Source organism: Ascaphus truei, chromosome 2, assembly GCF_040206685.1.
Source record: "Ascaphus truei isolate aAscTru1 chromosome 2, aAscTru1.hap1, whole genome shotgun sequence".
Lineage (NCBI taxonomy): Eukaryota > Metazoa > Chordata > Amphibia > Anura > Ascaphidae > Ascaphus > Ascaphus truei.
In genome coordinates, this window is record NC_134484.1 from 332997096 (window position 1) to 333013580 (window position 16485).

At 43.4% G+C, this 16485-nt stretch overlaps 1 protein-coding gene across 7 annotated transcripts in view; it reads left to right on the plus strand.

Moving 5' to 3' along the window:
• POU6F2 (POU class 6 homeobox 2) overlaps window positions 1-16485 on the plus strand; it is a 536643-nt gene that overhangs the window by 488488 nt on the left and 31670 nt on the right. For all 7 annotated transcript variants that reach the window (XR_012799221.1, XM_075586664.1, XM_075586659.1 and 4 more), the window contains exon 8: window positions 628-796. Coding sequence is in view for 6 of the 7 variants with exons in the window: in XM_075586664.1 (XP_075442779.1) it covers window positions 628-796 (169 nt within the window). In the remaining variant the exon portion in view is untranslated. The remainder of the gene's footprint in view (window positions 1-627; window positions 797-16485) is intronic.

Sequence of the window (16485 nt, forward strand, 5' to 3'; positions counted from 1 at the left end):
TAGTACTTATTTAGTCATTTTGTGCCATGTGGGACTGGAATCCATTACAGTAAAGACTAGTGCTAAGAAAACTCAGTCAACATGTTCAAATTTGCTCTTGGTAATATTGGGTGGTGATTTGTTGGTCCTATTATTGCATTATTAGTGCAGCAGTGCTACCTACATGCTTTAAGTATTAAATATGTAGCTCTATAAAAAAAACATTTGAACCATGGTATACTCCATCATTATCATTAGGGATTGAAATGAAGAAATTGTATTGAAAAGTGGTGCACCAGGAACAAGTCAATCTTTCCTTGACTTGCCTGCTAATAGGAAGCTTCTTTTTTGCTTTGGGAGGTTAGGGCATCTAAAACAGCATGTCCTAGCTATGCTGAAGGGATTTGCTATAGTTCAAATACTGTACGCTTTTATTTTGGTAACTAATTGGTACTATATCTAAATATGGCAGTAATAAGTAACACTTCTGTTACAATCACTTTTTTAATAAATACAAAGATACGCTTTCAGTCTTATCACTACTAACTATGTGCTTATGTGCATATTCTAAATCTCATGCTTTGGTACATCTGGTGATTTCCTACACATGTGATCTTTTTCCATTTTTCTTGCATTTCAACATTATAGCTCCATCAACCAGCACAGACGCAGGTGGGTCAAGCAACATCACAAGCCAATCTTCTGCACTTGGCTCACAATCAAGCATCTATGTCTCAAAGTCCAGTCCGTCAAGCTTCCTCCTCTTCCTCCTCATCTTCCTCCTCTTCTGCATTGAGTGTTGGCCAGTTAGTCAGCAGTAAGTATTCCCCTTCTATTTTTCTTTCCCTTTTTCTTTCTTGCTTAAAGTACTTTATTTGTTGCTTAAAGTGTTTCTTGCCTGGCATGCCCTACACTTTAACTACTAGGACCCCTAGTGCCGTGCTCCCTTTTTGCTATTAGCCATACGCAATCTTACTGTAGCAAGCTTAAAACCCACACCCAGAGTATTATATACCGTATGCATATTTTTATTTGTGGCAATTAGAGTGACACTGGGAAAGTGATTTCAAGTATACAGCAGTAAACAAAAAAGCCCCAATGCACATTCAATATGGTAAATTAGTTAGTTAATTTCTATGTTTTTTCTACTCGTAACTTTGGGTCATTTAGTTCAATCCTTTGGCCAACATATTTAAAGCCTGCAACCATGTCAAGCTAGACCCTATCAGTAGGTCCTACACTACCAATTTTCTACTGTGTATTTTGTATTTCTTCCACTACATAGAGAAAAGAGGAAACAAAACAATATAGCCAACAGCATGGGGTGCGTGACATGTATGCAGTGTTAATATGCAGTGTTAATGGGTTAACATTTCAGAGCTCTGTATTTGCTATCTGTGAACTACAAGGATTAATTCACTTGGGAGTCCACTTTGGTTCCAATCAGCTCTGTTACAGATGACTTTGCAAATATAAATGTAAATATAAATATAAAAGTGTGGAAATATAAATTGAGACAAGAAAAGCCACAATCGTGTATTACCTTTCATAAGTACACTTAGAGAACTTATAGGTGGATAAACCTCAGAGGCCAATGTAATTGACAAGGATAATTTTAATAATGGATGTTTTCATAAAACAATTAAAAACACATTAAACAATAATAGTTGCATCCAGGACTGCACCTTCTCCCCGATTGATTAAAATTGGAATCCTACTTACTAGATGTCACTAGGACATGCGCCTGGTATATTGTAGTCTTTGCTCAAGTAGTCCCCACTCGCTCTGGCAATCGCAGAACCCGCGTTGATATCACCGTCCGGCTCTGCGGTCTGCTTCCTCCAGCTGATCAGCTACTCAGCTTCCTCAGTAGTGGGGACTACTTGAGCAAAGACTACAATATACCAGGCGCATGTCCTAGTGACATCTAGTCATTAGGATTCCAATTGTAATCAATCGAGGAGAAAGCCTATTCTTATGGACACAACTATTGTTGTTTAATGTGTTTTTAATTGTTTTATGAAAACATCCATTATTAAAATTATCCTTGTCAAATATATTGGCCTCTGAGGTTTATCCACCTATAAGTTCTCTAAGTGTACAGTACTTATCAAAGGTAATACACTATTGTGGCTTTTCTTGTCTTCATCTATATTTCCTGCTATCTACATCTGCAGGCTTGCAAATCTGTAACAGATCTGTAATCTGCAATCTGTAACAGAGCTGATTAGTACCAAAGTGGACTTCCAAGTGAATTAACCATTGGAGATACAAGAAAAAAAGGATGTGATATCATTCATTTATGGTTTGATCTTAACTGGTCCCCATAGAAGTCTTTTTGTTTTCTATCACATGTTCTGGTTTCCGAAGAAAACCAGTTAGACTTTTTAGGCTGCTCATGGACTTATGTGATTTATTGTTATTTTAACACTGTATTATATTGTTTATTCACTGTTTATTACACTTAATGGAAGTATATATATTTGTAACACAATTTAACTAGCGCTTTTCACACACTAAATTTTCACTTCACATCTGTGAACTACAGTGCACATAGCGAATGTCAGATATTCATTTTTAATCGAAAACAAAATGTAAGATGATTGGAAAGAAGTTATTTTAATGTATCCCATTTTATTATGCTACCCCACTCAAAGAGTAGAACTGTGGACTGCTCCATGCCTCAACATTCCCTTCACTTGTCTGTCTAAATAATGTTATGGTCCCTGTGCTGAAGGGAGGCGGCCAGGTACTATTTGGAATTCTGTGTTGATTGTTGGGTAATTTGGGGTATTCAGAAAGTTGCTACTCCAACTTATAAATCTGGAGTTTCAGAAGAAACTGAAGATTTGTTTTTTTAAATGTTGCTCGTGAAATATGTCAGAGAGTTCATCTTGTTATCTAATAATAATAACTTTATTTCATATGGGACTCAAAGCGCTTCACGATTACATTACAGTGCACGCAGCACATAGGATAGCCCAGATGAGCTTACAATCTATGTTTTTGTTGCCTGAGTAACAAGGAGACCATTTGATTTGCCCGGTCACAAGGAGCTGACACCGATATTTGAACTAGGCTCCCCTCCTCAAACTTAGTGTTTCTTGAGTCAGTACCTTTACTCACTGAGCCATTCCTTTTACTTACTGAGCAACTTCCTTTACTCACTGGGCAACTCCTTCCTCCTATCTATTTGCTTCTACTGCATACATGAACAAAACAAACAAGTAATTAATTACTACTGTGAGGATGTTGTATCAGATGCTGCAGTGGATAATGCCTTGTCACTGGAATTCCTCATAACTTTTTTTGTGTTGCACTTTTGAGTGCCATGGAACTGCTGAGCCCAATCTTGTCCTCCATGAGTCAGCAAAGCTATTGTAGAATTAAAGTTCCAAAGGGTATTCCACACTCAGACACACTTGCCCATGTGTACACTTTTTTTTATACTAACAAGTAGGGTCTGTAATATATTAGCCTATTGACAATGTAAATTGCAGTAACAAATCCTAGTGTGTTGTAGAAGACCAATCAGATAGAGAGACATGCGTGGGACGCCAACCTGGATTTTAGTGCTTGGATTTGCTCATCCTTGGACACATAGGATATGTCCCAAGTTGCATCCAACTCTTGATTGTGTATTTTAAAATACATGTGAGATACCTGTGGCATATGCTGTGCCAGTGGGCATGTTACCCACGAAGGAATACAGAGAAAAGGAAGACCGAGAATGAGAAATAAGACTACAGTATATGACTGTATGTTGGTTAAGATGTGTCTGCTTGCATGTCTAAACTAGAGTACAACAGCAGAAAACCACCCTGCTCACTGACAAACAATTGACAAAGTAATGGGAGTATGAGAATAAATGATTGTGCCTTTATTTATTCATCATTTATTAAATGTTAAGTTTTAATAGCCCAGGTGTGCACCATTTAAATGTACTTTCTTTGGATGTTCTGCTGACCATTAGTGAACTGTTCCTCTATTTTGATATCTAAACTACAGTAGTAGGATTGATGAAAGTGCTCCTGCAGGGGATTTTAGGAGGCCATATATTCTCTAACTTGCCAGTTAAAGTGAAAGTTCCTTTATTTTTGACTCATAAGTACACTCCTAACAACAGTGCTCAAGTATGATGATGTGGTGTTGTGTTATGAGGGCTTATCTTATATTTATTGGTACGTACCTTCACTTTTGTGTTGAATAAAAAGATACTTTAATACTTTTAATATGGTCTAAATATATCTTCTCTTGTAACATGATTATAGTGTTTTGCACTGATTGATTGTGTGGTACAGCCGATTTGTGGACCTGTGTAATACATGTGAATGTGCTCAAAAAGGTTCTTTCATTCATTATTGTGCTCCAAATATTGGAAATACTGTAAATATTGAAACCATGTGTAGCAGGGTCCCCCTTGGTCCCCCTTACCCTCGCTGCTGCGGGGGCTCCCGGTGGCATCGAAGGCAGGGCGCTGCCATCTTGGTTGTGTCGCGGATGTTCGCGCATGCACAGTAGCGACGCAGTGGCCATTTTGGTAAAGGAGAAGTGGCAGCAGAGGCGCTCCGTAGCGCAGGGACGGCGCACAATCGCGCATGCGCAGTTAGGGCGATGCAGCGGCCATTACAGGGTTGTGCAGGCTCAGCAGAGAGAAGCGGCGGCCATTACAGATCGCGCACGCGGCCCCAATAGGAAAGACGTCCTGAGTGGACTACATCTCCCAGCAGCTCCAGGGGCTGGAGCACAGGTGACTCAGTATAGCCATTAGGGCTCTAAGATTCCCTGCAGCTGGGAATTGATACATTGTTGTGTGCAGAGAATCAGTGAGGAGTTGGAGCTGGGAGTGAGACAGGGGAGGTTGTGTGTCCAGGGGACAGGGACCCAGTGCACTAGGCCCGTAATCCCCAAGGCCCCCAGCTAGGCCCTGAGCCATTGTAGGAGTTTGTTACTGCTGTAAGGAAGGCCTTTGCAGTTAGAGACGATGCCCTTAAAGCAGTGAGATATAGTCAGGAACACACACGTGGCCTGGCAAGTTTGGTCTGGGAACATACCTCTTCAGAAAGAGACTGTCTTCATGGTGGGAGTGTCCGCGTGACATCACCCCACGCGGTGGTGGATTCAACACGGGATCAGCGGATCCTTTGTGAAGATTCATCATACAGGGTGTGGACACATCCGGCAGGTACTGTCACCAAGTGCACCACCACATAGGCACTGATCACGCCTAAGGGAGGGTTGCATAACTCTTGGGACACTTGGGACTCTGGGAATAAGGTGTGGGGTACAAAGCCCTGCGAGGTGTGTGGAGAGTTGTGTCTTTAGTGGGTAGACTGATAAGATATTACCATAAAGTTATGTCATTACATTAGAGTGTTAAGAGAGTTATGTTCCAGTAAAGCCCTTTTCTATTTTACCAAGCTGTGTGGTTCATTGTAAGAGTGTCCTGTGAGGGGCTGCTCCCACTCTGCTGGGATCTCTCACAGGTGGAGGCGCTGCACCATATAGTAGTAGTAAGAGTAATTCACCCCAGGCTCCCAGCGGTCGGAGGCTTAGGCTCCTCCGAGCCAAACAGGTAAAAGGGCAGCACCGGTAGCTATTTACAGTCACCACCTCCTGATCTCACTTAGGGGTGGGGGAAACAGGGCTACACATGTAATAGTGCTTTGTTATACATAGTAAATAGCCTTCATTTTTGTACCTGTAAAGTTACATCAACAAAAAGAAACTGAATTACCTCCTGACTGAATGAGAAGTTGTAAAGATGAAGAAAAAAAAACACTTCTCTGATAATAAAATCATTTAGGGTTTACTCACTAAACTTTGATCGTCATTATCGATTGCTCACAGCCATTCCTCTAAATGGCCTTTAACAGCCTTTAATGGCTTTAGTACTTTAGTGTAAAACCCTTCCTTCCATTTACTCATCAAAATATAACCATTTCATTGTGGAGAGGCCTGTTAGGTAACCTTTATTATCCTACTATAATCGCATTTAATTTATTTAGGGTACCCTATTATTCATAGGCTCCTCAAATGTAATTTGCTGTTTTCATTTAACTACTGGTTACACTTGACCTGTGTACAGCTTTTAAATGATAATTCAATGACCTTCACTACAAAAACAACAGAGTATGTGCACTTATAGACAATGTGTTTGCAGCTACATAGTTACATTGTTACATAGTAGATGAGGTTGAAAGAAGACATATGTCCATCAAGTTCAACCTATGTTAAATTTAGAAGACAGATCCTTATCCTGTATTTGTATTCACAGTATATTGATCCAGAGGAAGGCAAACAAAAATCCCTAGTGAAACAATATCCAATGATGTCTCATATGGGCACAAATAGGCGAGAACTCCACAACAGTGCATCTAAAAAACTGCACGCAAATAAACTTTCACAATGTGTATCTGAAGTGGCTGTAACTTGAAATGAACGTAAGGATTCTTAATTAGTCAGGATATATCAGCAAATGTCCTCCTGAGGGACTACACTTGAAAATAGATATCATCAATACCAGACTGCATCATTACTGCTGTGATGCTGCCTTTACCATTTATATTTGCTGTGACTTCACTTCTTCTCAAATTATGCACTTCTTTTTACCAGCCTCAGTATGTCTCTAACTCTATTCATATATCTCAATCTCTCCTTCCTTCACCACTTCTCAGTTCATATGAACTCCTTTCTTACCTGCGCCCTCTGACACCACACAGCTATATCCCCTGCACTAAAAAACACCCTTACAAATCATCCTCACACATCCTCTTTCTATCCATTCTTCTCCTCCTTGCTTCTGGGGATATCTCTCCCAATCCTGGTCCCTGTCTTATTCCTACATGCGCTCGTCCTCGCCTGCCAACTGCAACCTCTACTCCTTCTGGTGTCAACCCCTCCAACCTCATACCCATCCCCTGCCACCCTCCCTCCTCTCTCCCTTTCTCCTGTGCTCTTTGGAATGCTCGCTCCCTTTCTAACAAGTTCCTCTCTGTACATGACTTCTTTCTCTCTCACTCTCTGCTCCTATTTGCTAAAACTGAGACCTGGCTCACTCAGTCTGACTCTGCTCTGGAAGCTGCCCTCTCCTATGGTGGCCTTTCCTTCTCCCACACTCCGCGCACTGATGGCAGGGGTGGAGGCTCTCCTGCTCTCCTCTCTCTGTCGTTACCGAACCCTTCCTATTCCTCCCTCTCTTGCTTTTCCCTCCTTTGAGGCTCACACTGTCCAGATTTTCTCTCCTCTCCCTGTTCATGTGGCGGTCATCTACCGCCCACCTACCTCTACTCATCCCCCTTCTGCCTTTCTCTCTCACTTTGAATCCTGGCTCTCTTTCTTCCTCTCCTCAGACTCCCCTGTTCTTCTCCTTGGGGACTTCAATTGCCACATTGATGACCCCTCTCTCCCTTGGGCTTCCCGCTTTCTTTCTCTAACCTCTTCTTTTGGCCTTCAACAGTGGACTGCAGCCAGCACCCACAAGGATGGCCACTAGTTAGACCTGGTTTTCACTAAGAACTTCTCTCTCTCCGATTTCTCCATTTCCCCTTTTCCTCTCTCTGACCATCATCTCATCTCATTCTCTCTATCTCGCTTCTCCCCTTCTCCACCTCCATCTACACCCCGGTTCTGCAGAAACCTGCGCTCTATTCACTTACCTGACTTTGAGTCCACGTTACGCTCCTCCCTCTCCTCTCTCAGCTCTGCTACAGACCCCGACAACCTGGTCAGGAACTACAACTCTGTCTTGTCCTCCTCTCTTGGTCTACATGCCCCACTTTCTTTCTGCCGCACTCGCCCTTCTAACCCTAGACCCTGGCTAAATTCCCACACACGCATGCTGCGTTCCTCCACTCGTTCCTCTGAACGCCTCTGGAGGAAGTCTCACACTCTCGCAGACTTCCTTCACTACAAATTTATGCTATCCTGTTTCAACACTGCCCTCTCGCAAGCTAAACAAGCCTACTTTTCTGCACTAATCAACATGCACAAGTCTAACCCACGCCGACTGTTCTCTGTCTTTGATACTCTACTCAAACCACCCTCAGCTGCCTCTCCTTCCTCCATCTCCGCTCAGGACTTTGCTGACTATTTTAAGGAAAAGGTGGAATCCATACGTCAGAACATCCCCTCTGTTTCTTCTTCCCATCCGACACCTCTTCCTAACTCTCCTCCTGCCTTCCTTGACTCTTTTTCCACTGTCTCAGAGGAGGATGTGTCGCTGTTGATCGCCTCTTCTCCCTCTACCACTTGCCCTCTTGACCCCATTCCCTCCCATCTCCTAAAACCGCTTGCTCCTACTATAATCCCTACGCTCACACACATTTTTAACTCCTCCCTCTGCTCTGGAACCTTTCCATCCTCCTTCAAACATGCAACAGTCGTACCATTACTCAAAAACAGCAAGCTTGACACTACCTGTCTTTCTAACTATCGACCTGTCTCCCTCCTGCCTTTTGCCTCTAAACTCCTTGAACGTCTTGTATTCTCTCGCTTGCTCCATTTTCTCAACACCTATTCTCTCCTAGACCCTCTACAATCTGGCTTCCGCACTGCTCACTCCACAGAAACAGCCCTCACTAAAATAACTGACGACCTCCATGCTGCTAAAGACAGAGGTCATTACACTCTGCTCATATTACTCGACCTCTCTGCAGCATTTGATACTGTGGATCACCCTCTTCTCCTTCACATTCTCCATACTCTTGGTATTCGGAACAAAGCTCTTTCCTGGATCTCATCCTACCTCTCCCATCGTACTTTCAGTGTCTCTTCTGCTAACACCTCCTCCTTCTCTATTGATCTCTCTGTGGGGGTACCCCAGGGCTCTGTCCGTGGACCTCTTCTCTTTTCTCTGTACACACTCTCTCTAGGTGACCTAATAACATCTTTTGGGTTTAAATATCACCTCTATGCTGACGACACACAAATATACTTTTCAACACCCGACCTTACACCTGCTATACAGACCAAAGTTTCTGAATGTCTCTCTGCTATATCATCCTGGATGGCCCTCCGTCGCCTTAAACTCAACATGGCTAAAACAGAGCTCCTCATACTTTCTCCCAAACCTGGCCCTACTACCTCCTTCCACATTACTGTTGGAACTACGATCATTCACCCAGTAGCCCAAGCACGCTGCCTAGGGGTCACACTCGACTCCTCTCTCACATTCGCCCCTCAAATTCAAAACATTTCTAAAACTTGTCGCTTTTTCCTCCGCAATATAACAAAGATACGCCCTTTCCTCTGTTGCTCGACTGCTAAAACTCTGACTCAGGCCCTCATTCTCTCCCGTCTTGATTACTGTAACCTCCTGCTGTCCGGCCTTCCTGCCTCTCACCTGTCTCCCCTACAATCTATCCTAAATGCTGCTGCCAGAATCACTCTACTCTTTCCTAGATCTGTCTCAGCATCTCCCCTCCTGAAATCCCTCTCCTGGCTTCCAATCAAATGCCGCATCTCACACTCCATTCTTCTCCTCACTTTTAAAGCTTTACACTCTTCTGCCCCTCCTTACATCTCAGCCCTAATTTCTCGCTATGCACCATCCCGACTCTTGCGTTCTGCTCAAGGATGTCTTCTTTCTACGCCCTTTTTATCTAAAGCCCTCTCCCACCTTAAACCTTTTTCACTGACTGCCCCACACCTCTGGAATGCCCTTCCCCTCAGTACCCGACTAGCACCCTCTCTATCCACCTTTAAGACCCACCTTAAGACACACTTGCTTAAAGAAGCATATGAATAGCACTGTGGATATTCTGAACACATGATACATAAAGCTTGGCCCCCTGGAGACGCACTTACCAGAACTCCCTCCTACTGTCTCTGTGCGTTCTCCATACCTACCAATTAGATTGTAAGCTCCTCGGGGCAGGGACTTCTCTTCCTTAATGTTAAGTTTATGTCTAAAGCACTTATTCCCATGATCTGTTATTTATATTATCTGTTATTTATTCGATTCCCACATGTATTACTACTGTGAAGCGCTATGTACATTAATGGCGCTATATAAATAAAGACATACAATACAATACAATACAATATTAATGCCATGCAGCACTAGATACAGTATTGTGTGCTTGTATGAATGAGGAAAAGGGTGTGCAGTTGGGGATATAGGGTACAACTCCCCCCACACCCTCTGGCACACTCAATGGTCCCGCTATTGAATGAAGGTCTATAGTGGTCTATGTACGGCTCGCGCCTCCAATAATGCAGTAAGGTTTTTTTTTTAATCGCTTGCTATTTGAAAATGTAGCATGTACTCACGCAGTCCCTGCTATTGACGAATCCATAGGCATGCTCCAGTCGCATGTAGGGAAGCAAATGGACGAAGAGAACGGCGGTGCATAGCACAAAAATTCCCGAGCTTGACTGCAGGTAACTGCTAGAAAACTTTGTCAAATGGTGACACTCTGACTGCCTAAAATCTCTTAAGTAGTGTAGCCCCATTTCCCCTGTGTCTATGGGGAACTACATGTGGTGCTTTACTTAAGTAGCTCACAGGAGGCCTGATCCTCCGCTGCAGGGAGCCTGCGGTGGTCGTGGTTTATATGATGACAGCGCCTCCACCTGGGAGGGATCCAAGCGCAATTGGATAACCCCTTCCCAGGAACACACAGTAAAGAATAAATATACACACGGTTATGTAGCAGCGTATATTTACTGGCAACACAGGATTAATAGCGCAATACTATACAGGCCTCGCATGGCTGTACCCACACAGTGCAACACTGTCCAACCACCATCTTGCCACACCCTAGTGAGGTTCCCCCAAAGTACTGAGGTGCCCTGGGCACATAGCCACCCGGTGTCCAGCGAACCAAGCCCACCCCAAAGTGTGTGGAGTAGCGCTACCCACAGAGTTTGTGTGGCCGTTGGTGCACTTGTAGAGGATGATACCTTCCTGGGCGCTCCAGCACCCAGATGCCGCCGGCTGATAAAAGGATTGCGAAGACATCCGCCTCTGCGTGGGGTGAACTCCCATTGGAGTGTCTCACCTTTAAGAGTCTCTCACTGTAGATGGTGGTCTGGTCCCAGACCACAGGCTGCAAGTCACCGCGCGGTTTCTTCACTGTGTCCCTGACACTATACAGTAATGGGGAAGCGTCCCTATCTAGAGGCCTTCCCTGAAGTAACCACAATCTTTGGAGAGTCAGGGCCTATCTGGGTTCTGGGGGACTCTCGGCCTAGTCTCAGGAACATTGGCACCTGAGACACTACCTCACCCTTCTCTGTCCTGCTCCCGACTGGCGTGGTCCCTGCAGCGCACCAAATGTATCCATATCCTTGCAGGAGATCCTAAGAGCCCAATTGGCTGCTGCGCTCATGTGTCAGGCAGCCCCTGGGGCTGCTGGGACATGTAGTCCCTATGCGGAGCCTGTCTCTCTAATGGCCGCCGCACTCTGTGGTACTGCGCATGCGCATATACTCCATCACGCATGCGCGAGTAAAGGCAATATGGCGGCGCCCTTACCGGCGACCGGATCGCCAGCCCGCTTACTGCTGCGCTCCCTACAACTGTGCCCTGTAGCCTCCCCTTGCTCCGCTCCCACATTGGAGGTAAGGGAGGGACTGGCGGACCCGGCTACAGTAGTCTATACCAACACCTAATTCTCTGCCTCCCTCTCTCTTTGATAAAGCGCCACATTAGGTGCAAAACGCGTTAGAATGTTTTCACCCTCGTTGTTTTTATGGGCATAATAGATTTTTATGGCAGTTACCTGCAGTGTAGCTTGAGATTTGTTGTGCCTTGCACCACCATTCTTTTTGTCCATGTGTCTCATAAAGGGAAAAATAAATTCCTTCCTGCTCCAAATAATGCCATAGAATCTGTATGGTGCTCTAACTATGCCATCAATAGCTTATTGTAAGCATAAATTCTTCATTCACTGGACAAAGTATATTTCCTTGACACCACCATTACTATAAAGGACAACCAACTACAGACTTCTGTATACCACAAACTTACAGACAGAGACAGCTATTTGAGGGACAACAGCTTCCACCCGACACACACTAAGCATGCAACCATTTACAGTCAAGCCATACGATACAACCAGATATGCTGTGACACAGCAGACAGAGGCCAGCGGATTACAGCCCTGAGATCGGATTTCATAAACTGTGGATATAACCACAGAATTGTAGACCAGCAAATCCACAAAGCCACCAGAATACCAAGAAGTGATCTCCTTGAGTACAGACCGAAAGAGACAAGCGACAGGGTACCTTTGCTGGTCACATATAACCCACACTTAGAAGCCCTACGCAAGATAGCCAGGGAACTACAACCCATTCTCTAGGAAGATACAAGACTGCAATTGGTCTTCCCTGAAACACCCATCTTATCATACAGACAACCTCATAATCTCAAGAAAATGATGGTGAGGAGTAAAGTATTCAACAGTACAACTGAATGTGGGACAGGACCATGCCAGGGCGCAAGATGCAAAACCTGCAATGCTCCACACTGCTGGCACAATACAAATACCACACAGGAATCTGGAGTACAAAATCAGAGGAAGGTTCACCTGTTCATCCAGCAATGTTATGTACCTCATCATATGCATGAAATGCCCAGGGGGCTGCTACTACAGAGGTGAGACGGGACAAGGTCTAAACAAGAGAATGAATCTGCATCGCCACAGCAACATAGGTTGAACTTGATGGACGTATGTCTTTTTTCCACCTCATCATCTACAATGTAACTATCACACGTGGAACAAGAGACAGTCCTGTCGGCGAACATTTCTCTGACTCTGGCCATAAGATGAACGATCTGAAGGTGGCCATACTCAAAGGTAATCTTAGAACATCGAAAGAGAGATGATTGCATGAATACAAATATATGTGTAACCCTTCTATGGTACCCCACCGACATGAGATTGGGGGGTACACTCCTTCTGGTCACTCTGAGTGGTCTGGGTGCTGTGACCTGCTGGTAAACAGGAGGGCTGAGTGCTCCGCGGTGTTGTGGGGAGAACCCAGGACAGGGACAGGAGGTGTGGTGTGGGACAGGTTACCTTGTTCTCTCAGGGTGCACAGCGCCTCCAGCCAGCAGGGATCCCCTGGGGTCTCCAGAGGAGATACCCCCACTGACACTCCATTCTCCATACACAGGAACAGGGACACACACAGCAGCTTCTTTTCTGTGGATCTTTATTCAGCATAGGTGTGCAGACAGCATACAGCATGATATCACAGGCATGGTGTAATCTCTGCCTCTCTGCTCATGGCAGCTTGAATTCCTCCCCTCCTTACCCAGGTGGGGCAAGAGGGGGAGACCTCTTCTTAGATTCTTATTTTTCTCAGCTCTCTCTCTAGACTAACTGATCACTAACTGAATTTGGGAATATGTCTCAATTTGAATATCCTCAGGGAGTGTCTCTAGCTTTGAATCATTACAACTCAAAGCTGGATACCGATTGGCTCACACACACACATCAGGGGGTGTTCCAACCCATATCCACCCTTTGGATTAACACATTCAAATGTTGCTTAGGCCTGCCCCTGAATATTGCTACATACTCAGAGCTGAAATGCAAAACAGACCAACTGAAGGAATTAACCTTTCCACTGCCTGTTCTAACAGGACTGACAGAGGAAAGGCCCAGAAGAATACATAGCTGCCGAAGGCCAGACTATATATGCAACTGTTCGGGACACTTAGCGGTGGCCTAAACCTAGACCGCAGTTTCATGAGTCATTACTGATACGAGAACTCTCTTTCCATGAGTGCTAAAGGTCATGTCTATACATACTGTGCTATATGAATGCACACACAGCTGTCTCTTACACATACAAATACACAATGTAATTCCATCCCTATATACCAATAGTGACCGCATAGTATCCACACACACTAAATACACAATCTAATTCCATCCCTATATACCAATAGTGACCGCATAGTATCCACACACACTTACATTTCTACACCTACCCACACCATTAGTATACACTCCCACTCCACACACACCTTTGTAAAGTGCTGTATACACTGTGGGAACTTTATACATTATATTTACATACATACACACACACACATACACTCTTACATCACTAACATTCAGGGACCATTTAACACCTCAAGTCATAAATCGCATACAGCACAGGGGGGAGGGATAGGCTTCAGTCAGATAACATTCCAAGATGCACTGTTTTTAATTTAAACCTTTCTTGCTTTATCCATTGTAACATCGCTGGAAGAAGAGATCAGTATATCTCGAAAGCTCACACAAATAAAAGCATTTAGTTAGCCACAGAACGATATCGTCTATCCATTTTTTATTTTATATATATATAAATAAAACAGAACAGGCGCACTCCTAGTGAAATAATGTATGACAATTGAATCAGCTGGACAAAACGCAGGTATAATAAAGGCATTGTATGAGAAAATCTCATGCTCCGTCCCAGCAGTAACTCCAGGGGGTCTGGTCCTGTGTTCTCCTTAAACTGGAACCAGATATAGATGTGTCACCTCTAATTTGGCTCCTCTGGCAAACAGTACCCGGCAACAACGCTTCCTGGTGCTTCCTTGGCTTCTGGGCTTCTCTGGACTCCTTTGCCTTGCCGACGCTTCTCCTGCACTGTGACGCTACATGCAATTGACGACCCTACGCGTTTCGTCTTACGGCTGCATCAGGGGAACACGCTGACGTCGTACAGCAGTAAATCATCCCCCATTAATTTGCATTAATTGGCTAATAGGGATTCGTGTTACCAATAGCACCCACCGCATAGATAACTCTGCATAATTTACTAACTAGTATGAATACTAACACAGATGGAAAGCAGGGCCTAGAAAATGTATACCTATACAACAGTACTGGATTGAGTTTGGAACACAACATACAGTAGGTAGGGGAGATGCCCCCCTGACATTAAAGAAATTACTACTGGTTAGATACATTAAATGCAGAGAACTGTGACATTGGAACTGATCTTATATCCTATTTTTAATATTGGGCATTTTATTTTGTATTTTTAATATATTATTGTATTTTTATTTGAATTACTGTAGCAATTGTATTAACCAGAGGTTTATACATATATATCTGATAGAGTGCAGCAATATTGTCCCCAATACCATATTGATCAATTAAATTAGATCCTATATATGATCTTTATTTCACAGTATATCATCATTTAAATTTAAACCATTTTGTAGCATCTATTTACACTTACCATATCATCTATACATCTACTGGAATGTGCCAGATCAATCAAGCACTGTTTATTTTCTTTATTTTATTTTCTGTTTATTTTCTTTCTCTCATATATTTTTTTCCAATATTTATATTCAAAAAATTAAAAATGAACTGAAAGAAATTTACATTTTGAGAATATTCAAAACCTAAAAAAAAATGGGGTAAAAAAATGCTTGTATTTTTCAATTAAAAACAAAACAAAAAAACAATTGAATTTCAACACATTCGTCCATCTCTGTCTGGTGACAAGTCCCAATGTTTATAAGCAGTGCTAAAACCTGACATCTTTTTCCAAGTATTTTTTTCTGTTTTGATCTATAGGGGTTATAAAGCATTAAGGCCAACATTGTTGGGGCAGGTTGTCACAATGAAAGCATTTGACTTGAATCTGGGCACTACTGCACAGAAGCTCCTGTTGATTTTAATGGCCCTCCATTAAGTAGGCCCCAGGAAAACCCCTCCCTGTGTAGGGGAGGGAGGTGTGGGGGGTGGGCCAACGAGGGGGAGGTCAGCCCCCTGGTCAGGTGACCCACCAGCCGATGGCTAGCGGGTCTGCTTACTAGCAAAATTGTCCTTCCCTATCCTTCTTGATCATTGCCAAAGAATCTAGAGCGCAAGATATATACTGTAGTGTTCCAATTTCACAACGGAGTTAGCTACATTATTGTTTTTTTACGTATAATTGTAAATAGCGTTTTAAAAATTCGATATTTTAATACAAGGAATGAACAAAATGTGAGGGGTCTGACTAGTACCTACCTTCTTTTTCACAAACCAGGAGTTTTTTTTACTTCCTTTGTAACAAAAGGGTTTCATTTTAAAAAGGCTCTTTCCCTTCCTGTTTTTAAAACTTTAGTTTAGAATTTAGGCAGAAGTTTGCTAAAGGTCAATAAATGAATAAAATAGCGTTATTGGTATTTGACGGCAATTACATTTTATCGACCTGTTCACTAAAGCCATATTGCAAGCGTTACAGCAACAATAAGGGGATTTATACCACAGCCATTTAGGCGCCGCTAAGGTAAGTGCATTGGCGTTTATTAGGGGTTAACGTTAGGGGTTTTAGGGTAAGGGGTTAAGCTTTTTAAGGTAAGGGGAAAGTTTACAGTGTTAGGTTAAGGGCTGTTATATACAGGATGCGACCGTTCGGCCGCGCGTTCCTATGCGAACGCGCGTGCACGTGCCACATGCTTTTCCTGTATATAGTGCCGGGAGCTGCAGGTAATGTATATATGTGTATATGTGTGAGTACATGTGTGTGTATGGGTTGTGTGAGTGAAAGGAATTC